We start from the raw sequence: 26,274 nt of genomic DNA, 5'->3' as shown, positions 1-26,274 counted from the left end.
TAGCAGCAGTTTGCAGAGGATTAATGGCAGCCGAGCCGACAGAGTTCGCGTTCGCCAAGCACAGAAGAGCATGGGAATGTAGCGAGGATTAATAGCAGCAACTACTCAGGGTAAGGTGTGTGTGTGTGTGTGTGTGTGTGTGTGTGTGTGTGTGGTGAGTGACAGAAATGGCACCTGTTACGCACTACTAGTGACTTTTCTTATATCTAACAGTAAATATATCTGTGCCATACTTCATGGAAATGTATTTGTTGCTGTCAGACTGCACAACATATATTAATGAGATGAAGGTAATCCATTATCACCATACAGAAGAGGAATTTCCATTATGCTTGAAAATGGATCGCTGGGGGAAATGTTTAATTTTGGTGCATGGATACTTGGAAGCTACTGAAGGGATGGATCGCTCAGGGAAATGTTTCATTTTGGTGCATGTGAATACTTGATAGCCACTGACGGGATGGATCACTGCAGGAAATGTTTCATTTTGGTGCTTGTGCATACTTGAAACTACCGAGGGGCTGTATCGCTGGGGGAAATGTTTCATTTTGGTGCTTGTGCATACTTGGAAGCCACTGACGGGATGGATCACTGCAGGAAATGTTTCATTTTGGTGCTTGTGCATACTTGGAAGCTACTGAGGGGATGGATTACTGCAGGAAATCTTTCATTTTGATTTTCAGACTTCATCCTTCAGAAAATTCATGCTATGCTATGGAATATCTGTTCTGTCCACAGCACAGTCTGTTTGGAACAGCAGTATTTAAAAGTGTCACTCACAGTATTTATGTGCCTTTGTTTGGTCCTCCCATATTATTTGTGTCTTTGTCTAGATTTCTTACTCTAAACAGATTGAGAGGCAAAACCATAATATCTGCAGTCAATAACTAAATTAATTCTGTGGAGCTGTATCTCTGCCTTCTGACTTCTGCTGATTTTAATTTCAGTTTATCCATTACCAAGTATGCACAAGCAAGCACCAAAATGAAACATTTCCCCCAGGCTCGATTTTGATCAGTTTCTCCTTAATTCTCAATGTAAACTAAACTATAATATGGTCTGTGTAACCTCAACTTTTGCATGGCAATCTGATACATTGCTATTTAAAGTTGTTGGATTGCTAAGCCATTGTATAACTCCACTTACAGAATTATTTTTTTGGAGTCCATATTTGGTGTATGAGAAGTTGGCAGCCATGTAGTGTGACCTAATATTTTAAATGTTGTACTGCAAATATAATGAAGGCAGAAAGGCAGGGCATGGCATTGTAAACATTAAATTACATCACCGTGTACCGTAGGAATTATGCAATCTGGAGACTGCTAGGAGTTTTTATTAGGCAATGGCAAAACCTAACCAAGCTTCGGTAATCATTTAGAATTATGACTGAATCAAGTTTGTGGCGGAGTTACTGCATGGGCTGCACTAGTTTCAAATTAAATAAAAACTACTTGATAGAAGTAGGTAGAGATAAAAAAGTAAGCCTAAGTGGAAGATTCACAATGCAAATTAAGGTATTATGTTGTTCTCAACTACAGAAGATGGATTCTGTTTGTTAGTCATTTGTTCATGAAACAGGCAACCAAAAAAGCCACAGAGGAAGTCTCAAGTTATATTAAAGACTATCAGGCTGAAAGAAAAGTCAAGAATATAATGTTATATCACTTTTATGGTACTTGTAGTCCCTTAGTTGGAGTTATTTGATAAAATATCTCTAAACGAGTTGTGAATCTGCCAGATTTCTAAATGGAAAATTGTGGCTAATGGCATATCTTCAGTTGTGAATCTGCCAGATTTCTAAATGGAAAATTATGGCTAATGGCATATCTTTTGGATGGATGTCTTGATTAATTATCTATATTTCTATTTTCAAGCATAATGGAAATTCCTCTTCTGTATCGTGATAATGGATTATCTTCATCTCATTAATATATGTTGTGCAGTCTGACAGCAACAAATACATTTCCATGAAGTATGGCACAGATATATTTACTGTTAGATATAAGAAAAGTCACTAGTAGTGCGTAACAGGTGCCATTTCTGTCACTCACCACACACACACACACACACACACACACACACACACACACACACACACACACACACACACACACACACCTTACCCTGAGTAGTTGCTGCTATTAATCCTCGCTACATTCCCATGCTCTTCTGTGCTCGGCGAACGCGAACTCCGTCGGCTCGGCTGCCATTAATCCTCTGCAAACTGCTGCTAGTTCCCCATGTTAATCCCGGCTCGGCGAACTCCATTTCAGCGCTTCCCGCCGTTTCCATGGCCCGCCAGCTTGCAATTAGCTTCCGTTTCAGCACTTCCCGCTGTTTCTCAGTCAGCTGGAAATGATGATGTGAGCTCCTTGAGCTCAATTTCGACTGGCTGGTAGCCTGACGGAGCTGACGTCATCGCGCACGTGATGACGTCAGCTCCGACAGCGCGAAAATTTTAAAAAGCAAAGAAAAATCGGAAATGAAGGGGTGCCACTCGGGAATCGTGGCACCCCTTCATTTGGACCCCAAAACTCGGTAAAAAACGAGTAATTCGGAACGGTTGGGAGGTCTGATGTTTTATGCAATGCATAATTTTATATCTCATATCTCACAGACTGCCAGCCGCAGTTAATTTATTTGTATAAAAGTAAACTGTATTTTAGTTTTGCATAAGTTCAAATATTAGTATAAATAAAACACTATTGTTCTTCTGCTTATTTTGTGTTGCATTATCATATTTTGGTTGTCTGTTCAGTTTGTGTTTAAAAATTGATATTCCACAATTCAACCGGAGTGGGTGGGGTCACATAATTATGTATGCAAATTTTATGTTAATCAGCATACAGATTTGTACCTATTTTTCATGAGCCTTTGTCCAGATTTTGGATGTTTCCAGGTTGAGAGGTATGGTCCATCGCATAATTAATAGTATGTATGCTGACATCAGCAAAATCTGGAATCAAAAATTCAAACCAACCAAGAGGAAGGCTCTGCTCTGAATGACCACTGCCATAACCCCAATTAGTACTTTTTGGGATCTACAATCTAATTCGAGCAGACCTGGCAGTAAAAAGCATGAGAATTTAAACTGCATTAATCAGCTGATGATAACTTCTGCATGTCAGGTCTGGGATGCACAGTTTGTTGAGTGCGTGGAACAATGCTCCCACCTAGTTTGATCCTGTAGATATCTCCTCGGACAAACACTCAGACTTCTTCCAGGTGATCATATCATGATAGATGGTAACATGATTGAGGGCAAGCTTGTCTTGGGATAGACTAGACCATTGCCTCTTATGCTGAAGCCTTCAGCCACTCCCTGTAGTTATGTGAAGTTCAAAGTCAAACAAATGTTCATACAGAACTGAGTGGATTGGATATACATATCTTGGGGCCATTGTATCAAGTGAGGATGTTAAACATTCATTGTAAACACCATCTATCTTATCCATACTAGAGGCAGTATAACCCTGGAGCTGAGAAAGAAACACAGGAGTAAAAATGTCCAGGATGCTTGGAACAAGAGGTTCATCATTAGATCAATGTTGCAGTGGCCTAAGCTATACAGGTTATATCCTGCAAAAGATAAGACAACTGGCCAACTTCCAAAGCTTTAGGGCACATTCTACATACCTTAACCACTGAACATACCTAGAAATCTGGACAAAGCCTAAAATTATGGGAGGACAAAGCCCCCAAAATAAAGGCAGATTTTAAATATTGCTGTTATAAATTTAGCAAATTGCTGGAATAACAGAATTTACATTATTATGCATTTTCTGAAGTATATAAAGTCTGAAACTCAAATGTACTGTATGTCATTATTTAGTGACTTCAGTCCACTGTGATTTGCCAGAAAACCAAAATTGTTGAGGAACAGACCAAAACTATGAGGCAAAATGTTGGATATTCTGTGAAAATATGGACAGTTGAGAGGTATGTTGCTGAACAGCTCAGGGAAAGCAGTTTAAAGTCAATGGTATGGGAGGTAAATCTTCACAGCTTTCTTGTCTCAGAGTAAAGGTGGCTAAAACCCTGCAAGCCAAGTGTGTACTAGGAGAAAGAGAAAGAAAGTTCACACTCTGGCAAAAAACATAATACAATAAAGGGATGGGAGGAGGGTGTTCCTACTTCAGCAGTGATTTATACAAACATCTACTCTTATGGTAAGTTTACTTACACAACTGTACTATGTTCATCATTGGATCACTGTCACAGTAGCCTAGGCTATGGTTCCAACGTAGGCAGTCAAACTGAGCTTAAACTAATGCCATCTGTAATATCTTTTGTACACCACTTCATTGACTGGTGGTCTACAGTGTTTTTCTTTACTATTAAAGATTCTTCATAAGATGTGTTTCTTTGCGTCTCTGAAGCCATTAGTCTGAGATGTTTAATCTATTAATTTTATTTTATTATTTATTTTATTTTATTTACATTTGTTGACCAGGAAAATCTGATTGGACGCAGGTCCTTTTTCAGCGGAGGCCCAGGGTGGAAAAGCTCCACAATAAAGATGAATTTAGGTATATAATTACAAAAAGTAGATGTAGTTGTATGTATAAAAGTAATGTTAATACAATCATAGTTCCTGATGAATAACATAGTACATACAGTACTCACATAACATCTGCGCCATCTAATATGGCATGTATTGTAAGAATTAAATAGCAGTTATTCACATTGTTACAGTAAAAAATTACAGCAGTATTATGAATAATAAGCTTTCAATAAACTAACTGATTAAAAACCCAAATGGGAAGCTGGCCATATGAAAAGCTCCTCATTCTATAAGCCTGTGTTTGCTTGTATGATTGTGTACTAATGTGACAGTCTAAATTATTTATATTTTGAAAGTTTCTTACTGTAACAGCAAAAAGGGAGCTTGCTCTACTCTGTCAGCTTTGCAAAACATTCTAGATACTCCTGACTTGTCTTTCTTTGGCCAGGAAGCAATACCAAAGTTTGTAACAGAAAAAATCAGAAGAATCATTGTCCTTCACAGAAGCAAGGACCCGCATGTAGTATTAGTATTACTTTTGGCATTCTCCAAAAACAAGGGTCTTGCAGACCAAATCTGGCTTGAGCAACAGTATACAAATACAGACAAAATCTGGCATTAGCAACATTAAACAAATTGTTGCAGTTCTGGAAAATTCAGAATAATCTCAGTTTATACTTGTACCACTTATTCTCCTGCAAGAATATATGATCACATTCTGCAAGGAGAATGCCTCTCTTCACCATCCTATTTGTTTATTTCACAAGATGTTTTTGAAGTTCAAATTGTGGAATCTTTATTCCTAATTGTTAGGCTTTCCATTTCACTTAGCAATACCACAAAAATGTACACTAACACCATGTCTTTATGTCAGCCTACATAAGGGGTGCAGTAATTACTAGATTAATTGACTAATCCACACACGTGCGCACACACACACACACACACACACACACACACACATGCACATCCAAAGAGCAAACCAGACAAGCTTAAGATTGCTGACATACTCACTCACGTCATCCTATAATTAGTGCAAACAGCCTGCATTCTAATACACACATTCTAAAGCACCAAAACTTCCAAAAGGCCACTCAGTCAAATGTGCACTCATAAGCATGTGCCCACTCACTCACACATATTCACACACACACACACACACACACACACACACACACACACACACACACACACACACACACACACACACACATACACACACACACACACACACACACACACACACACACACACACACACACACACACACACAATCTCTCTCTCACAGCCATTTGTATAACTTCATTGCTAGGAAAGATATATATTTCTCTTCACTGAAGTAACTGGTGGTAGCATGAAATAAGTTTTTTTTTAAATGTTAGTAAAAGGGCAAGCAGAAATGTGCATATACCTCTCATATATCATTGACTTTGCGCAATGCTGCTGATTTTGCTTCTTATTATTGGTCTGTTCCTCTTAAAGCTGCTGGTTTTCTGACAAATCATAGAGAATTGCAATCAGTAAATAATGACAAGACACTTGAGTTTCAGGGTTTAGAAAATGTATGCTAATGCAAAACCTGCTATTCTAGCAACTTTCAAAATATATAAGATCAGTATTTAAAATATGTCCATGATGTTAGGACTTTGCATCTAATTGTTTTGGGCTTTATCCCTGGTTCTTGAGCTAAAAGGCTGAAAGGTATGTATGAGTTGTTGCAGTGGACTGCTTTGCAGACTGGATTGGGGGTAGGAAATATGTATTTTTATGAAACAGAATTAAATTTAATTAGTGTGGCCCTCGTATTTTTTTTTTATTTTCTAAATTTTATTACAGTCATACATATGAGAGGTACATACATATAGCTGGGAATAAGGCTGCCTCTGAATGATAATGATTGACCCTGCTGCTATGACCAAGTTAAACAGTCATTAATCTAGCTTTACAGGACTAATGTACATTTGTCTAAAGCAAATTAGAATACTTTACTATACCCATTTTATCATAATCAGGCATCTGAAGTGTACACAGTTTATAAAAGTAGTACAATTAATAGGCTGTCTTTGGATAAAAATCACTCCTAAAAAAGATGATTTTTAGCTTCACTTAGAAGATGTCATCACAGCTCTAAATGAGCAGCAATTGTTTCTATTGTACTTTATCGTTAGTGACAATGTTACAATTAAAGATATCTTTTGGCTAAATCATGTCAACTAATAGTCCTCAAGTTTCAAGCCTCTCTAGAAACCAGCTCATCAAATACAATTGCTTGAAAATCTGATTCACAAAAAACATAAATGTAGGCATTTTTTTTTTCAGGGAAAGTCCCCCTGCCCCCTTCCATATGAGGACTAAGCTCCGTGCACCCTTCCATGTGAGGGGCAAGCCCTCAAATTCTCAGAACTTAATTATACCAACTTCATAGTCACATATTGAGAAGGGACAATCTCCTAAAAGAAAGGAATCACTACTGGTATACAATTAGAAACAACACCAGCAGTGATTTCCTATGGACAACAGTGATCAGAGAGTTTAACTTCAGCAAGTTTGCTGGGTGAGTTAGTTCCTTGGTCATTTGTAATTTGAGGACCAGTAAAGCAACAGTTAAATCTTTAGATTTTTTTCAAACAAAACACACTTTTGAAAAGCTTTTTTTCTGCTTTTCTCAGTAACACAACATTTTCTGCACTGTAGAATACTAGATTGGGCCTGTGGTAAAGTTTGCCTAGGTAACTGGAGAAAAGAGCTTGTGCTTCCTAATGTCATTTTATCCTTCATGAATTTTTTAAATGTGAGTACAAATATGCTGATTATTCTATGCATGTAGTTGCTCAGCTCTTGCAAACTCAAATCTCTCAGGAAGGAAATGTATATTACCATTTTTATAGTGCTCCTTTGTCTTGTTCACACTTTCCTGATAAGTGATGTCATAAGGTAGATATAAATGTTAAGGTGTTTACCTCACAGTCACAAAGTACCTTTGAAAGGGTAATTGGCTAGGCTTAAAAGGTCCATAACAAAATCTAGCCTAGTACTAATCTATAAAAAACAGAGGATATCTCCATTACTAATTCAGCCTGTTAAAAACTAAAGTTGTTGTGCATTCAGGATCACGGGGTACTTTATTGTTTATGAAAACAATGCTATTATCTCAGTCAGATACAAAAAAAAAATATTTAAATCATTTTAGTCCCTCAGACATTTACAAAAATGGCATTTACCTTCCTCTTCTTATCCCTACTATATGGCTCTCCAATCTTGAAAAATTTACAGGCCATACCTACATCTAAATTAGAACAATGCTACAATTAAAGTGGCGAGCTTTGCAACAAGTCTGCCTTATAGGTCACACCACTATGTTGCCCTAAAACTAATAAACTGACTTGAATTCTCTCATTACCTCATCTACTCTCAACCAATCATATCCCACAATACAGTACACAGTCGACAAAAATGTCCACACCAGCAAGACTCATTCAGCTTTATGCATGATCAAGACAATTACATTTACAAGACAAACTACTTCTTAACATTCACAAGTCTGGTAAGTAGAGATACGCTATACTCAACATACATTACTAAAATATGGAACACAGTCCAGCTGTTACTGAGGTTAACTAATAACCTCTTCACCCTCCAAAGTGGTTGTAAGAAATACCTATCATATTGTTGGCTTTGCAACTGCTCAGCCACTGGATAATCTCTCACAGCTTAAATTTCATTTCTGATTGATGCCTGTTAACTAAAATTGCATAAATGTTTTTTACTCATGCTATCTTACTGATCAACTACCTGTAAATATTGTCAGTATCCCTACTCCATTTCCAGTATATCTTTTTACTCACTAATTTAACAACTTTTGTCCATCCCCATTCACTGTCTCTACCTTAACTACAAAAGAAAAAAACAACTTTTCCTTACCCCGTTACTCATCTTTTACTTCCTTTCCACCCTTAATTTCTTCTTTCTCTTTCACACTCAGCTTCTTCTCCATTCATCTGTATCACTCTGTCACTAGCAGAAAGTAGCATAGCTAGTATTAATGCTAGCTGTTCCTGATTTTCATCATCCCCAAATCCATCTTCTTCACAGCTACTCTTATATTTGGAGTTGGAGAAGACTATAGTGAGTCCCAGTGCGATATTCATAATACAAAAAAAAAATCTGTTACATTCTATGTAGATAAAACAACCTTGACATAACTGTAGAAATATTTTTACTGTGGTATGGAATCCTGAACGGTAAATTTACTTCCATTTGAATTAGTGGTTACCTTAGTTTACTCATTACTGAGGTTTATGTGGAGCTCATTTCTGTCTTATTCAGAGCCCATAGTAGTAGCCTATGGTAGTAATATGTACCCTTTATGTTTGCTTCCAGCTGTAAAGCTAATTTATGGATGTATTTATTTATTTATTTGCTTTTTTGCCTCCCCACAGGCCATCATCCTCTCTCTAATTAGTCTTTTTCCTTTCTCAGTGCCAGACTAATGGCTCTTCTCCCTGCATGCATTGGTACTTTTCATTCTGTGTAGTGAGAGCCAGGCATTCCTCTCAACTCTCCAGGTTTTCCAGAATGCCCAGATTTTTTGTCCTATAATTTTAGTCTGATCCATATAAAAGTAGTGGTTTTCTGGCAAATCAATGAAGTCACTTAATAATGATAGGCAATTGAGTTCAGATTTTATAACCTTCAAAAAATTGCATACTAATGCAAAACCTGTTATTCTAGCAACTTTTTTAAGAACAGTATTTAAAATCTGTCCCTGATTTTGGGACTTTATTCTCCCATTATTTTTTTTTTACTTTGATCAGATTTCTTGCACTAGAAGGTTAAGAGGTATGGAGCCGTCTGTCTGTAAGCTAGATCACTCATTTATTGTCCAGTGGTGAGAGTCATATGGTATGGCATGGACCAGCACCACATCCTTCATAATGGAACCTTGAACTCTGCAGAATTCTACCTGCTGTAGGGAGTGTGCATCTTTATCCTCTCTCAGTTGTGTGCTCATGCATTGTAGCAGCACATGCTCACAGCCTCATACTCCATGAGTGCAACACCTAGTATTCCTGGTATATATCACAAAAGTGGTGAGCTAAAGCCCACTAGGATGAGCAGGTCAGCAGTGGCCATTAACTCTCATTCTCCCTTGCCAGCTCTGTCAAGTGACCAAATTTATTAAATACATTCTGGTTACTGGGGCCTTATGTCTCAATGCCAGTGGAGCAACCCCCTCCAATAAGTCTTAAACCCATTCCTTTCTTTGACAACAACATCATGGTTACTACTCTGTGAGACAGCTAACCAGACAGAGCTATTACACAAGCAGGTTTGAAAATTGCTTTATCTTTGTAGTCCGTAAGCCACCAGTTTTTTGTGTGTAACTTGCTAGTACCCCAAAACTTGGCCATCCAGAATGCTAGCTCAAGGATTTACAGAAGAGAAGCAATAATCTAATCAACCCTTCCCTGTGGCTTTAAAGCCCACCAAGTGGCTTACCAATACCCCACTACTGCTAGTTGTCTGAAAATTCTGAAAACTCACAAAGAAGCCACTACAGACACAATCAGCAAGGTGTTTCTATTATCTCTAACCCCCACATTGTTGGCTGATGTGAGTGATAGCATCACCACAAGGGCCTACTTTGCCCATTCTGCATGCGCGTGTTCAGACATGTGTACAGCAAGAGATACAGTCACCAGCTTCATAGAGCCAAGCCCAAATCTCCTGGTGCTTTATCATGCCTTAAAGCCCCTACTTGCAAGTGAGAAGCACAAATGACTAGAACTATCACCGTGTCTCCTCAGAATGTATAAGAAAGTATTGGACACTCTCTCAACCACCTACACCTTGAGCTCAAGTCATCGAGGTCATTATGAGAAACTTTTCTTCCTATGCCTCTGAATCAGAAGAATGGACCAATTTTTTTTTATCCTCTCATTCATATCTATAGATCACTGTATTATGTAACCCAAGACACAGCAACAGTATGAAAATAGAATGAGCAAGTCAGTTACAGATACTAATAAATCTCATTAACACACACACACACACACACACACACACACACACACACACACACACACACACACACACAAACACACACACACACACACACACACACACACACACACACACACACACACACACACACACACACACACACAGACAAACACACACACAACCAGTACATTAGAAATAGTGTGGTTTCATGCTTATAAGTCTTCTTCCATGGTATATGATTGCACAAGACAAGAATATGTTTTAAAACAAATAGCTACAAAGTCATAAATCACACAGACTGATTTAAAAACCATGATGCTACAACTATAGCATAGTCTCATAAAACTGTAGACCGAGCAGGCTTTCATTCACCATAGAATCACCCACACTGCTAATTTCCTTACGTGTAGATGTTGCATGCTGGCACAGTTAATAACATATTGCCATAACGTTTGCTATGTAGTCACATGAATAGCAATCCACATTGCAATTTCTGTATTTTGTTCTCAACTTCATTTCGTCTCTATTAAGATTAACAGAGCTGTTTTTACACTGTATTTTTTTATCACAGAAAGTATTTGCAATTGTGCCAGTAACTTGTCGCATTACATGGCATTTGAGGTGGGATTACCTTCTGTTTAAAGCCTAGTTAAAACTCTTGCCTGCCAGTAAGGGACAATGAAATGCACTGGTAATTTTTTTTCAGTCTTGAAAGGGTGAACTGGAAATTATGTTCATTTCTGAATACAATGTACTTTTAAGGAAAATTTATAGTTTTAAAGTTTTAGAGACGTGGGCTTGTAACTCATCATTCAATGAATATCACAACGTTATTTGAAACCACTTACAGAACAGTGTCATTTGAAGCTGAAGTGATCCCTGTTGCATGAAGTAATCTTCATCAGAAAGCATTGCCCATACTCCCCATATGAGTAACTGATAGTACAAGAGATGACAGGGCATTTGTCGCTGTATGCAGAATTTCTGCTTCTTAAAGACTGATTCACCAACACATCTGTGACAATGCCTGCAGGGTCAAACAATGGTGCCTCTTAAGTAAGAGATAGTTTTTTTTTTTTGTTTGTTTGTTTTTTGGAGATTGCTATAGTCAGGATTTCATATTCCCCAGCTTGCAGTGTTAACAAACAAGAAATATGGTTGCCTTTTTTGTCTGTTTTTTTCTTTGTCTGATTGTTGATCCTGTGAACCTTAGTTGCTTATTCCTGTCAGGTGTGTATGTGTATACTTATTGTACATAATTGTTTTCATTTTTAGCTAAACAACTTTGTCTCATGCATGCTAATATATTTTATTTCTTTACACTTTGTAGTTCCCTTTAAAACTATCAGTTGCTTATTTAGTATTTATATCATTCTTCTGTTGATGAATTCTATTGATTAATTCTTGGGAAAATTATAGCAGTTGATAAAGCAATGGAACCAGATAGGATGAAAGAAGTATATATTGTTTTATGTTGTCAGTTTTATGTTCAATTGCTGTATCATATGTTGTTTTTGTAAATCTGAATCTAATGAATTCATGCCTATACTACAAGTACTGCGGTGGTGGTGCTGCGGTAGTGTTGTCGCCTCACAATTAGACGTTGCCCGTTCGATCCTCAGTTAGAGCGTCTTCTGTGTGACGACATGCGTGAATGGGCATTCCTTCGTTGAAGGTTGTGCGTTAGGCCCGGCAAGCCAGCACTTAAAACTCTACTGCCAATCATTAGCGGACCGGAGTTCCGCTGTGGCGACCCCTAACCGGGAAAAAGCCAAAAAACACAAACAAACTACAAGTGCATAAGGAGCCCAGTCATTGCTGAAAAGGATCGATCTGACCAGTCCTACCCAGTTAACAAATTAAAATAAATAAATGGCAAACAGTTATTTTTTAAATACTCATTTATTTATCTCTGTCTTATGAACTTTGGATCACAAAGACATAAATAGACTAAATGTGATAGTAGACCATAGCTAAAATGCCCTAGATAAGTAAAGTACTGTCCTGCTTATATTCTGGATATTTTCAATCTCCTTTTAACTTTTCAAACTAAGAAACAAATAGTATTTTATTTTCCCATTAATTCTACTTACTAAGAAACAAATATTCTATTATCCTTTAGGCTTTAGCTCTGTCTGTGATGTTTTCACCATACTTGGTTGTGCTGTGTTGCTGCCTGTCTGCTCCTTAGAGACTTCAGTTCTTCATTTACCAGTGTTATGTTTTCAAATGAAGGCACATGCATTTACTGACCATACTGCTTTATACTTTTTCAGTGTCATGTAGCTCTGGCTTTTTTTTTTTTTTTTTTAATTTTTTTTCTTCTTTTGTAATGCTGTCACATGCTCAATGGTTCAGTAAGCTGACATTTGTGTTAATTATAAAATACCTAATGTTTTTCTTTCATTTTTGATGCATTGTTAATCTTCAGTTATATAATTTCCCTGCTACATACCTGCTCATAACCAGTCCATACAGAAAACTCAATGTTATTAACTTGTAGCAAACCAATTACCACCCATACTGAGCTGACAGTGATATTGCAGTCCTGTTTATGATGGTAAGTTTATGACTTGTGGATGACACAAACATTTTACATTCTTGAGCTGATTTCATAACAGTATTCTTTGTGATTTTATGTTTTTCATTTATTTGTGCTGTACAGCTTTGCACTAAGAGTGAAGCCACATCTGAGCTAGTAATATGTCTGGAATGTGGTGTGGCCTTGTGACCAGCTTGTCCATGCTTAAGTCACTGGTGTTGAAGTGCAACACAGCAGATTTATAGGATTTAAAATTAGCAGTAAAGAACATTTAACTGATATGTTTATACAACAGTCCAGTAGTTGTGGAAATAAAAAAATAATAATGGCCTTCATGTTGTTTACAGTGAACTGTACGTGGTCAGATTGGTCTAGCTGGTCCCCCTGTTCTGTGACATGTGGTTCTGGATTACAGACATCTAGACGCTTCCACGTTCAGCAACGACTTTATGCTGGGAAAGACTGTGTTGGACCCTCATTCCAGGAACGCCCTTGCATTCTACCTGACTGCGGTAAGTGGAACAGATAAAAATGACAAAGAGATGTTACTTGATTATTCTCGGAGCTAAGTGCCATATATCAGGAACAAGTTTTAACAAAACACAGTGTCCCTTACCTAACTTATAATTATGACAGCTGCATTAGCCAACACCTTTCAAGATTATGGAATAAGAGTCTCCTTGCAGTCGGAAGAAGTCGGCTTTTAACTTCCTTCAAAAATAATCTTGCTACAAGTATATTAGGTAGAAAATATCAGCATAGGGTTATGGATGTCAAGCTTTTTGAAGGCCAGTAGGTTATAAGCTTAACATGAACGTACAGACCTATAAATGACATGTTAGTTCAGTGGTTGAGTTCCAGTTTGACAGCTTCATTGCTGGGGCTTATAGACTTCAGCAAAAGTGTGTAGTTTGTCATCTTGGAGGCTCTTTTTAAACCTACAGACACATGATCTGTCAATAAGTCATTGTTCTTATTAGGATAAATAGCTTCAGTTAGTAACTACAGGGCATTCAGCAGTCAGGGTGCCCCTGCACCTACTGATTTTTGCTGTTCCATAGCCAGAATTGTTTATGTGGCCAGTTATTGTTAGATCTAAAATAATTTTTCAAACACTTTTGGGAATCAAGACAGAAGAATTCCGCAGCATAAGATTAGACAGATAAGTTACAGGTGAATACTAGGCTAACTGCCCTTAAGCCAAGCCAATGCCTCACAGTCAGAATTAAACTCTGTACCTTGTATCTGTGATGTAAATACCTTAACCCTGGTTTATCTGCAAAACACAGACCAAAAGTTAGCAGTTACTTGCCAAGTGGAAGATCTAAGCATTTCGAAAGTACTGTGCATTGATGATCAGTAGCATGATGAATAATTTTAAGGTATACTGATCTTTGGCTGGTAAGAGAAATTGTGGGCATTGAAACAATGAGAAGACATAGATAGTGGATGATAGAGATGTTGGAAAGATGTTTGTGTTGCTTAATGCTGAATGAAAATGTAAAATCATGTAAACCAAACAAAATTAACTTTTAGTGGGAATCTGATTATTAGTCAACAAAACAATAGAGACAGTTAGAAAGGCAGAAGTCACACAAAAATGTGGGTAATCTGCATGTAGAAAGGAAACACCCTTTACTATTTTCTTTAACAAGTCATGAAAACTGAATATCGTAGGAACTGAGAAAACAAATGTAAATGCACTACACAAAAGTCAAAGTAAGAGATGAAACAGAAATAAAATATAACATAATTTAAATTCAACAGACAGAAAATGGATTATGTCAGTAATCAGGGAAAGAATTATTGAGTACTTCTATGTCACTGAGGTACATGAACCAAAGTAGCATGAGTTCACAGTATTAAAATCATATTAGATAAATGTAGTGGATTTCTTTCACATGGTCATCAAAATAACAGACAGCATAAGAGATGTGGATGTGGCCTTCCTAACTATTTGAAAGGCATCTAATACAGTCCCACATCAAAATATTAATAGGCATATAACCCAGCCTTGTAGTGGGTCCCAGGGTAGTTTGCAGTTTGAAGAACTGGATGAGAAAGGGTATTGGATGTAGAAGTTAAAGACCTCTGCATTGAAGAACATTGCCTGTAATGCCATTTTTTCAAACCAGTCATCTTTAGTGTTCACATAAAGGTAATTAATAAGCCACTGGTAGAAATAGTGTGCCTTGTTGTAGATATCACTGAAATCTACAATACAATCTGTAGAGAGTGAGGCAACTAGGATAATGAGGGTTTAAATAAGGTAGCATAAATGACAGATATATGGCAGCTTATACTCATGAAAATTGTACAGGATAATGAACCTTCGTCAGGAAAACTGCTTGGAAAGACTGTATAACAAATGGTAAAACACTATCAGCAGCAATAAAAAATGGGACAGTGGTTTATTTATATAAAGTAACCTCAAAGTGGACTTTTAACGTGGGAAGACAGTGAAGAACGTATGAGACAATTGTGAGATTGACAGGTAGAGGCATCAAAAGGTGAAACTGTTCTTCCATTTGTTAGACAGTTGGTGAGACCATGTTTGAAGTAGTCTGTAGAATTCTGGTGACCTTCCTTCCACAAAGCTATCGAAAGAGTAATGGTTACATAATGAAGGACAACAAAGGTAATATAGGGTCTGCCACAAAAAAAAAACATGAAAAAAATAAAATCATTTAATGCCTGACTGCTGGTTGAAAGGAATATGAGAAGTGGCCTGACATAAATATTTATGTACAGCAACTGAATTAACAAGCTCCAGCACAATGACATCTTTAAAAAAGGGCATACATGAAATGGAAATACAAGCTGAAACTAGGAGGAGGATGACTGAGATGATAAATCAGACATTATTTTCAAAGCTATAATTCCTAGGTACATTGAGCAACATTCTGAAAGAACTTGTGGATTAAAAAGAACGGTGAAATTCAAAAATGTTTGGAAAAGAGAAATCACAACTGTAGTATGATTAGGACGAAGTAAGATTTTGTTGACCAAGAAAGCACAGCTTATATGTTACACAAGAATGTGGACAGAACACTACACAAGCATCCTTATTGCAGAAATGGATTTTAATGTCAGATGAGACCTGACTGGTTTATGACTTCCAATTATCCTGTCTCTCCCTTTTTTGATAACATGGTGCCCCCTTTTATCATCTTTATTCTAGTCTACAAATGGTAAAAGTGTCTAGTCTCACATTATTTTATAATGTCTGGTAGAAACTGTATATTGTTGCCCTCTTCTGAGCTGCTTGCATCCTACCTATATATTTATTGAAATTGTGTTTCTAGAGCTGCAGACAGTAACACAAATATGTGTCTTACCAATTATTTCTGTTTGAAGGTAAAAAGTTATTTATTTCTACCAGTAAAACAACTAATTATTCTGCAACATTTTCTTGTTGCTGTTTCACATTTCGTGCATATCTTTGGATTATCTGTATTGACTTCTCTGCGTCCCTTCCCTTAATTTTTACAGTTATTGTTTTCCCTTCAGTTTATACTTCTTCCTGGACCTTTCATTCCATTATGTACTATTTTGTAGATGTTTACATTATTTGGTCCATTATTACAATGTTAAATTCTTTATCCTTTGTAAACATTCATGTATATTAAACATGTTAAATAAAATTGATTCATCAACAAAAGTGTAGACTTTTCTTGCTATACCTGCTGTATTGTCTCATGTAAAGATTCAGTAAAGAACCAGGTCCAGTACTGATACCCATACCACCCCTTTGATCATTTCATTGAAGTCTTCTGTGACATATTATTAACTTAATGATGTAATGGGATCCTATCTTGCCTACATTCATAACTGATGGGTCCGGAGCCGATCCATCGGCTCCGACTCGGCCAACTAGTATACTAGAATGAAGTCTCTTATTGGCTGGGCTACCCTCTATCCCAGGATGCACCACACCTGCTTCCCCAGATCTCGTTTGCCGCTTTATCAAGCTAGACGTGGTCTCAACTTGGCTGGAGCTAAGTGTATTTTCTTCTTTTTTCTGGTCTTTTGACCTGGGGTTTCCTCATAAATTCAATCAACAGCTGTTTTAACAGCTATTCTTAAGTTTGTGTACTGTATTTTGAGTGTCATTGGCATTTTTTGTATCTTTTGGTACTTCGGGCAAGGCCCGTTTAAGTTAGAGGGCCTTTGCCCTTCTTAGTGGAGTGAGTGTGTTGTCTATTTTTTATTCTTTTTCTTCTCCGGGTAAAGCCCGTTTAAGTTAGAGGGCTTTTGCCCGTTGTTGTGTTCCCTTGTGAGGTAAATCTTGTGTTTAGAGGGCTCGTGCCCTATTCTCGCGCTTTGTTGGTGAAGTACTGTTTTTTTTTGTGTGGCAGTTAGATTGTTCCACTATTCTATTAGTTTGTGGTGAAAAGAGCAGAAATCTGGTTTCAAAAAGTGCACTAAGTGCAATTATAAAATGTCTATCATGGATAGTCATTATTGTTTAGGGCCAAAGCATTTGCAAGAGACATGTAGTGTTTGCCATGCTTTTTCCGCTAGGGTTCTTCAAGAACGGAAAAATAAATTAATCCTGAAGGGCCTTATTAAGCCCTCCTTTGAGGAAGCTTTGGCTTCATCTTCTGCTTCTAAAAAGAAAAGGTCGTCGGCTCCGACCAGTCCGTCGGAGCCGACTACTAAGAAGCATAGGCCGACCTCTTCTTCCTCGGCTCCACTGACTTCGGAGCCGAGGGTCGAAGGGTCTGCCTCGATGCCTCTTTCCTCGGCTCCATTAGTTTCGGAGCCGCAGGTTGGAGCATCGAGAGGCGAATCACCCCCCTCGGTTCCATTGGTCTCGGAGCCGATGGAGGTGTGCAGCTCAGACTCTTCCCCCTCGGCTCCGAAAGCTCCTTCGGCACCGATCCTTATTCATACTGTGTCGGATCCGGCGCCGATAGTGTTGGAGCCCTTTCGGAGCCGGTCCCCTACCTTGTCTGAGCCGAGAGAGAAGTCGTCTCGGCCCCTTTCTATTTCCTCTAGATCCTCCAAATTATCTGATTCGGATTTGGATAGAGTTATTCAGAGGCTTTTCCAGTCTTCGGTTTTCGCAAAAATGGTATCGGCTCCGGCCCATTCGGACCCGGAGCCAATCCCCCCCTCGAAGCTTTTGATTCCTCCTCCAACTCCCTTGGAGCCGTTGGAGTCGGTGATGGTGGAGCAAGGCAGAGCCATACAGTTGGAACCGAGACCCCTTCGGAGTTTATCGGTTCCGACCATTGTTCCTACCCTATCCTCGGGTTCGGGGTTCGGTACCGGGACTTCCTCAGCCGGGGCCGAGGGGAACATCTTGGAGCTAGGTGCCTTGGTGCCTAGTCTTCCCCTCAGAGCATCGGCTGCGGAGATTCCTAGTGCTGTCGTGGTCTCTCTGCCAGTGACCTCCATGGAGTCTGGAGGTCCTGCCTTTGAGGCCATGAGGAGCGCGCTGGCCATGTCCTTGCCGGCTCAGCAGGTTTCCATCTCACCGTCCCTAGACCTAGAGACTGGTGCTTCTGGCGTACTGCAGTCCCATGACAGTGGGGTCCCAGGGCCTGAGGATACCCCCATGGGGGGTTCCCTTCTTCCGGGGGGTCCATCCGAAACCGCTTCGGATGAGCCTCCACGAAAGAAATTGTGCAAGAGGAAGCACGTGGACTCCCAAGATGAGTCTATCACATCTGACTCTGACCTCGATGATGCGGAGGGGTCCCCAAAATCATCTTCGGATGATGTCTCTTTCTCGGATATCCTTGAGATTCTGATACAGAGAGGAGATTGGTAGGCCAAAACCCCTTCCGCTGAGGAGTCAGTCTTCCTCAAGGCCTTCGGGGCCCAGCCCTCCACCTCCTGGGTGTATCCGCCCTTCGATGAGTTACTTGATTTAATTTCTCGAAGGGCTTGGGAGCACCCTGACTCTGTGGAACCGGTGCCTGCAAGACCCAACAAATTCCTGTCAGCCCCCCCTCAAAAGGAATTTTTAACGAAAGGAGTTCCTGTAGATGCGATGGTGGTGGCATCTGCCACACAGCAGGACGTGGCAGAGGCTTCAATGTCTATCCACCCTCCTAATAAGGATTCCAGGAGCATGGATAGGTACGGGAAGCGTACCCTTTCTTCAGCGGCCTTTACCTTACGGTCGCTGAATTACCTGTGTCATTTTACTAGGCTCCAAAGGGACCTCCTTAAAGAGCAAGGTGAGTCCCTCACAGGTAATCTACCTGAGGCGTTAGCCCACACTGTTGGCGCCCAGATGACTACCTTATCATCCATTGTGAACTCGTCCATGAGGCTCATCTCGTATGCGGCCGAGGGGGCAAGTAGAGCAGCGGGAACAGGCGTGGCCCTTAGGAGACACGCCTGGTTACGCTTGTGTTCCTTTGCGGAGGCTTTCAAGTCTTCCTTGGACGCCTTTGATGGGTCCTCTTTGTTTGGACCCAAGGTGAAGGACACACTGACTCGGTGCGAGCAGGAGGGCAAGACCTTGACTGCCGTTGTGGCCCGTTTTTCCGCTCCCTCTAGGCCTTACCCCAAGGCCCAGAGAGGAGGGAAAATGTGGTTCAGGAAAACTCAGAGGTCTTTCCCTACTCCACCCAGTGATCCCCCCTCTAGAGGCGGGGGAATTCGGGAAGACGCCATCCCAGAGGTGGCAGAGGCCCCGTAACTCTGGAGACCGCGATTCCTTTCGTGGTTCCTCCTACGCTCACCGTCCCTGAGTTGGTGCCCAACTGTGCAGCTCCAGAGCCAGTCGGGGGTCGTTTTGCGGAACACCCACAGGCTTGGGAAGCTATTACCAGCGACCAGTGGGTGCTCCGGATTATTACCGGAGGCTATCTCATTCCCTTCATCAAGCCCCCCCTTCCCTTCAGGGAAATCCCGGACGTGCCACCCAGTCAGCGGGATCAAGCAGCAATAGAGGTTTCAAAGCTGCTAGAAAAAGGAGTCATCCAGCCTGTCCCCGCCGACCAGATCGGATCAGGAACTTACTCAAGACTATTTTTGGTGCCAAAAAAGACAGGGGACTTCAGGCCCATTTTGGACCTCAGTTCATTGAATCGCTTTGTGAAAAAGTCCAAATTCCGAATGGTCACTCTTCAGACCATTCTCCCACTATTGGAGAAGGATGTCTGGATGTGCTCCATAGATCTCAAGGACGCTTACTATCACATTCTGATAAGTCAAGAGTCCAGGAGTCATTTACGCTTCTGCCTGGGAGACAGTCATTTCCAGTTTCGAGCACTGCCCTTTGGTCTCACCACAGCCCCCAGGGTGTTCACCAAGTGTCTGGCAGTGGTGACTGCTCATCTGAGAAGTCTAGGATTCCAAGTGTTTCCATATCTAGACGACTGGCTCCTTACTGCCACCTCCAAGCATCTACTAATTCAGTCGCTCATGGCCACAGTCAGCTTGGGCCGTTTCCTAGGAATCACTTTCAACTGGGAAAAATCTGTGCTACAGCCATCTCAGCATATTACCTTTATAGGCGCAGAGTTAGACACAAGAAGGATGCGCGCCTTCTTACCGGCAGAAAGGATTCAGGTTTTGCAGAATCAAGTTCGATCCTGCCTCCCCCTATCAAGAGCTCCGGCCAATCTGATTCTGCAGGTATTGGGGTCGATGGCATCAACTATTCTCCTAGTCCCCTTAGCCAGACTGCACATGCGAGTGCTGCAATGGCTACTTTCGGTTCAATGGTCCTATCAGGAACTTCCCTTGAACCACTTGGTTATGATTATGGAAAGTTGCCGTCGAGATCTGCGTTGGTGGCTCCTCCGATCCAATCTCGACCAGGGGCGACCTTTTATCCTTCATTCCCTTGTTGCCACTGTGACCACGGACGCCTCCCAGGTAGGGTGGGGGGGTCATTATCTGGACAGGTCTGTCCAAGGCACATGGCAACCCCAGGAAGCGCATTTACACATCAATATCCTGGAAATGAGAGCGGTGCTACTGGTGCTACAAGCTCTCCATCGCGCTCTCCCGCAAAGTCTGATTGCTATCCTATCCGACAACATGTCGGTAGTTTGGTATATAAACAAGCAAGGCGGGACCAGGTCGTACCCACTGTGCAGAGAAGCCATGAGACTTTGGCACTGGGCGGTAGCTACCAACCGCTTCCTAATGGCAATGCACATCCCGGAGAAATCCAATGTGATTGCGGACAGACTAAGCAGGACTATCCTGTTACCCCACGAGTGGTCCCTCAACCAAAGAGTGGCTGCGAAAATCTTCGCCAAATGGGGTCTCCCTTGCTGCGATTTGTTTGCCAGCCCCCACAATGCGAAGTGCAGAGAGTTCTTCACTCTGACTCCCTCTCAGGGACAGATTCCCAGGGACGCTCTAACCCACATTTGGCCCCCCGGTCTCCTTTATGCCTTCCCTCCGGTTCCCCTCCTGCCGAGTGTGATACAGAAGGCAATTCACCTGGAGAGCGACATGATTTTGATTGCCCCGCACTGGCCTCGTCAGGTTTGGTTCCCCTTCCTTCGGAGGTATGCGGTGGAAGGTCCATGGTTTCTGGACCCGGTGCCAGACCTGTTGACTCATCAGTCAGGACAGTCTCACCCATCTCTCAGGTCCTTGAGGTTGGCTGCTTGGTTACTCCACTTCCATCCTTAGTCAGGGACAGTTCCCTCTCTCCGGAGGTTATCCACATTTTGTCCTCTTCTCACAAACCTTCCACTATCAAACTGTATTCCAGCAAATGGAAGAGGTTTGCCCTTTGGGCACAGCGACGAGGTATAGACCCTCTTACTGCCCCAGTACCGGTGGTCTTAAATTTCCTGGCCTCTCTTTTTCAGTTGGGCTCTTCAGTTTCCACGATTAAAGTTCAGCTAGCGGCCATCTCTAATTTTCATGTTTCTTTTGAACCTTCATTAATGGCAAATAAGCTTTGCAAGGCTTTCCTTAAAGGAGCGTGGCTCCTTAGGCCCCCGATATCTCATCCTGTACCCCCTTGGGACCTAAATATGGTCCTGGCTGCCTTAACTGCCCGCCCCTTTGAACCAGCAGCTACCTGTGATATGAAATTCCTGTCTTGGAAGACCGCTTTTTTAGTGGCCATAACTTCGGCCAAGCGGGTTTCAGAGCTCCAGGCTCTTTGTTCTAATCCTCCTTATTTGATTTTTCACAAAGATAGAGTGTCCCTTAAATTAAATCCCTCTTTTTTACCAAAGGTAGCATCTTCTTTCTGCATTCAACAGTCCCTAGAGCTCCCTGTATTTTTTCCCAAATTCTCCAATAACGCAGAATATATCTTTCATCAGTTGGATGTCCATAGACAACTGCATTTTTATTTAAACAGGACTACTCAGACGCGGAAGTCAAATCAACTGTTTGTGTCCTTTGCAGCAAACAGGTTGGGTCAACCAGTGGCTAAAACCTCCATAGCCAAGTGGATTAAAGATTGCATCTGTTTCATTTATTCGCATGCTGACAAAGAGCTTCCCTTTCCAGTCAGGGCTCATTCTACCAGGGCAATGGCTACTTCTGTAGCATTCCACTCCAAATTATCAATAGATGATATTTGTGCTGCGGCTACCTGGACTTCTCCGCACACCTTCATTTCTCATTACAAAATAGATGTGGCTTCTCGAGGCAGGGCTTCCTTTGGTTCCACAGTTCTCAGGAGTGTTTTCCAATGAGCCACCCGGGATTTAGGTGCTAGGGACGCTGTCCCATCAGTTATGAATGTAGGTGAGATAGGATCCCATTACATCTTTTAGTTATGTACTTACCATAACTTCGGATGTATGGGATCCATCTCGCCTACATTCATTAGTACCCACCCTCCTTTCCCCATTCCATTCGGATTTAGAGGAAATGTTGGTCCATTTGGAGATCTTCTCTTGAAGAACTTTAGTTGGTTGGAGTAACTGGTATTTTTCTGTGTTTGCATGTAAGTATGAAAGCGAACAAACAAGATCTGGGGAAGCAGGTGTGGTGCATCCTGGGATAGAGGGTAGCCCAGCCAATAAGAGACTTTGTTCTAGTATACTAGTTGGCCGAGTCGGAGCCGATGGATCGGCTCCGGACCCATCAGTTATGAATGTAGGCGAGATGGATCCCATACATCCGAAGTTATGGTAAGTACATAACTAAAAGTTTTGCTCTTTCTGCCCTCAGGGACCTACTATAGGTGTTCCTAATTTGTTCTGTAAACTGTTGTGCAGTATGATTAAATTTAAACATACCTTGTATATAGCCACTTTCAGGTGTAATAACCTCATTATACATCTGAAAGACTCAGACTTGCCTGGCATAACCTTTCTGTTATGACTCAGTGCCTCCTTAGTTCCTGTACCTTTTTGCTTCCAGGTATTCTAAAATGATTTTCTCCAGCAGTCATTTCTTGACTTTTCCATCAAACAAAGGTCAGACTAAAAGGCCAGTTGTTGCCAGCCTATGTCCTGCTCCAGCTGTTCTGAAGGCAATGACTTCCACTTCCAAGCTTTTCCAACCTTCTGAGTGGTATTACCAGTTTGGAAGTAATTCACTTGGTGAAAAACAAGCCAACATTGGTGGAAAGACTCACTGTTCTGCAAAGTTACTGAAATTCAATCAAAAATGGAATGAGAGTACATCATAATGTGACTTTAATAAAACAGGTAAGCACTTACCTGTTTGTTTTAAGCTGTGCTGTATTCTCATTCCATATTTTTGATTGAATTTCAGCAATTCACTTGTCCAAATGTTCATTTGATCAACCAAGTGAACTGAGTACCGCTTTTACTATTTTCCAAGTGAATCGCCTCCCTTTACCTTTCTGTACTCAAAATCTTTCAGCCTTCTATTTAACCCCCCATGCCTATCTCTATTCCAAATCTTTCAGCCTTCTGCTACCTGTACTCTCTGCTAATAGTAACACGTTTTCAGTACCAGTCTAGATCTGTTTTCTGTAATATAATGACCTACTAACATGAACTTAAGTCAGATTCTTTTTTCTCTATCTCTAAACTCTCATATGATGTTCACTCAGCATTTTTATTTTATCCTTATACTTTTCATGCAAATTCTGTTATTGTAAATATGTGCAACAATATAACTATGTAAGTTTTCCTGCTTTATGAATGTATGCTATAACTATGTAATTTTCTTGTTTTTTGAATTTATGCATGTTAGTTTCTCGTAATTGTTTGGAGCTTTTCTTCTCAGGTCTTCATTGAAAACGGGCCTTCGGCTCAGCTGGACTAACCCAATTAACAAATGACAAATAAATGAATAAGTGTTGTGAGTGTATGTGTAGGTGTTTGCAGGTTACTTGTGTGTGGGTATGTTGCTTGTGTTTTTAGTGTGTACGCCTGTTCTGTGCACTAGTGCTATTAGGTAAAGTTTTTTTTTTGTAAAGTAAGGTGAAGGATTAGGGGCAGGGGCAGGGGCAGGGATAGGGTTGGTGATACAGGATGTTAAAGCCTCTACAGTTGCCTGGCTATGACCACTAATCTTTGTTAAAGCAGTCATTGTGCTTTCTCGTTTTCATTATGGTTTGCTGTAACCTAGTCCTTGCTGCCAACTTTTTCTTAATATGTACCAGTTTGGCCCCTCTTTTCTTCTTCAAGCCCATTCACTTGCACATATATATTTTTTTAATTTCTTAATCAAGCTAAACCACTGGATTAAAAGCTTACTTTTAGGAGTGACCTGGGAACACTGTCTGTTCACCTTTATCAGTGCACATCATTTTGGATTTGAATGAAATCTTGTGACTTAAGTTCTCTAGGAATGTATCTCCTCTGCTTTCTTCATTTCAGAGCTTTTATACAGCGAAAAGTCCACACAGTAAGATGATTACAGCATTTTCCCCCTCCTTTCACTGGAGGAGTAAACCTGTTCAGTATTTGGGATTTTGCAGTTCTTTTGCTGTGTACTATCTTTTAGAACTGCCCTCTGTCTTTCACACGGGTGCCATAAATCTATTGAGTTTCACAGATTCATATCTCTATTAAAGTAGTGTCAGAGGGCAACTAAGACTTTAATGTCAAAAAATCTAATAGGACAGACCAAATGATGAAGTAAAAGAAGTGGAGTCCATCTAGCTAACTAATTAGATATTTTCTTAAGTTAAGCAGTATTATAAACCTAAAAGAGGAAGGAATTAGTAAACTGTTTAAAACCGTGTAATAGACAGACCAGGGAGTATCACTGGAAAAAAAAGACTACTGACACTTCAGAAATTCTGAAATGAAGAAATACATTCCTTAGCACTACCATTCTAAGTACATGGACAGAACAGCCTAACGAATGCTGTTTAGTAGACTGCCATAATCTTTTGTCACACACTACAGTGTGAGAGGGAATAAGCTTAGCTTTGGCAAAATGTGATCAGAACAGGCATCCCCATCAGGCCATTTCTTTATTAATTTTTAACTAGGTAAGTCCAATGGATACAAGTGTTGCTTTTCAGGCATAACTCAGAAGCACTGTCTGGTTATGTTCTTTTCAGAGTCAAATAGTTGTCAGATGGAGGTGGGGTAGGACTCAAACCTTGTACCCTGGCCTACAGGGAGCAACTCATAATAGCTTAAAGCCTTAATCCTGTGGACTAACTGCCTCTGTACTAAGTGCAGGTTCATTGTGAAGTAGGAAATAATTGTGACACCTATTTATATTGTTAGGGATACTTTGTATGCATATCCATGATAAGATAGTAAAAGAAGATGCAAATCAAGCTAAGATAAAAAGGGAACATTTTTTCTCTTGGCTCCTGGCCATAGTTGTTTTTTTATTATAGTAGAAGCAAGGACAATGTTTGTACACAGATCAATTTAAGATAAAAAGGGAACCTTTTGTTTTTATAGTATGTGATCACAGGTGTCTTTTATAGAAGAAGTAAGGGCAATATTCTCTAAATTGCTTCCTTTAGCATCCGCCATCTATTTGCCTCTTGTGCATATGAGCACATTTCATGTAAGCTATACATACAGTTAGCTAACCTATCAGATTTATATTCACCAGTAAAATATGACTTACCTTTGCCTGTTGTTATATTCTATAGACAGAACTTGTTTCCCATCCGTATTCACTGACTTTCCCCTGAACTAGTAGCCATTTATGCTGTTTGTTGGCTTTCTTTCTGTTCAGATTGCCAGTTTATAACGTAGCCACCACTGTGATTTGTATAATAGCTAGAATTACTACAGATGAAAAAGAAATGGCTACCTTTTTTTTATTTACGCTCAAAAATAGTGATATTTCCTTTGAAAATCTTTCTTATTATTCTTTATCTTAAAAA

The 26,274-nt window shown here is 40.2% G+C and overlaps 1 protein-coding gene across 1 annotated transcript in view; it reads left to right on the top strand.

The window, feature by feature from the left end:
* LOC122797804 (SCO-spondin-like) overlaps positions 1 to 26,274 on the top strand; it is a 4,708,783-nt gene that overhangs the window by 4,344,730 nt on the left and 337,779 nt on the right. The window contains exon 106 of the mRNA XM_044066325.1: positions 13,397 to 13,561. Within this exon, the coding sequence (XP_043922260.1) occupies positions 13,397 to 13,561 (165 nt within the window). The remainder of the gene's footprint in view (positions 1 to 13,396; positions 13,562 to 26,274) is intronic.

This window comes from Protopterus annectens, chromosome 3.part1 (assembly GCF_019279795.1).
Source record: "Protopterus annectens isolate FY-2018-M chromosome 3.part1, PAN1.0, whole genome shotgun sequence".
Classification (NCBI taxonomy): Eukaryota; Metazoa; Chordata; order Ceratodontiformes; family Protopteridae; genus Protopterus; species Protopterus annectens.
Note: the sequence above shows the minus strand (reverse complement) of the source record. Positions and strands in the feature narration are given on the sequence as shown.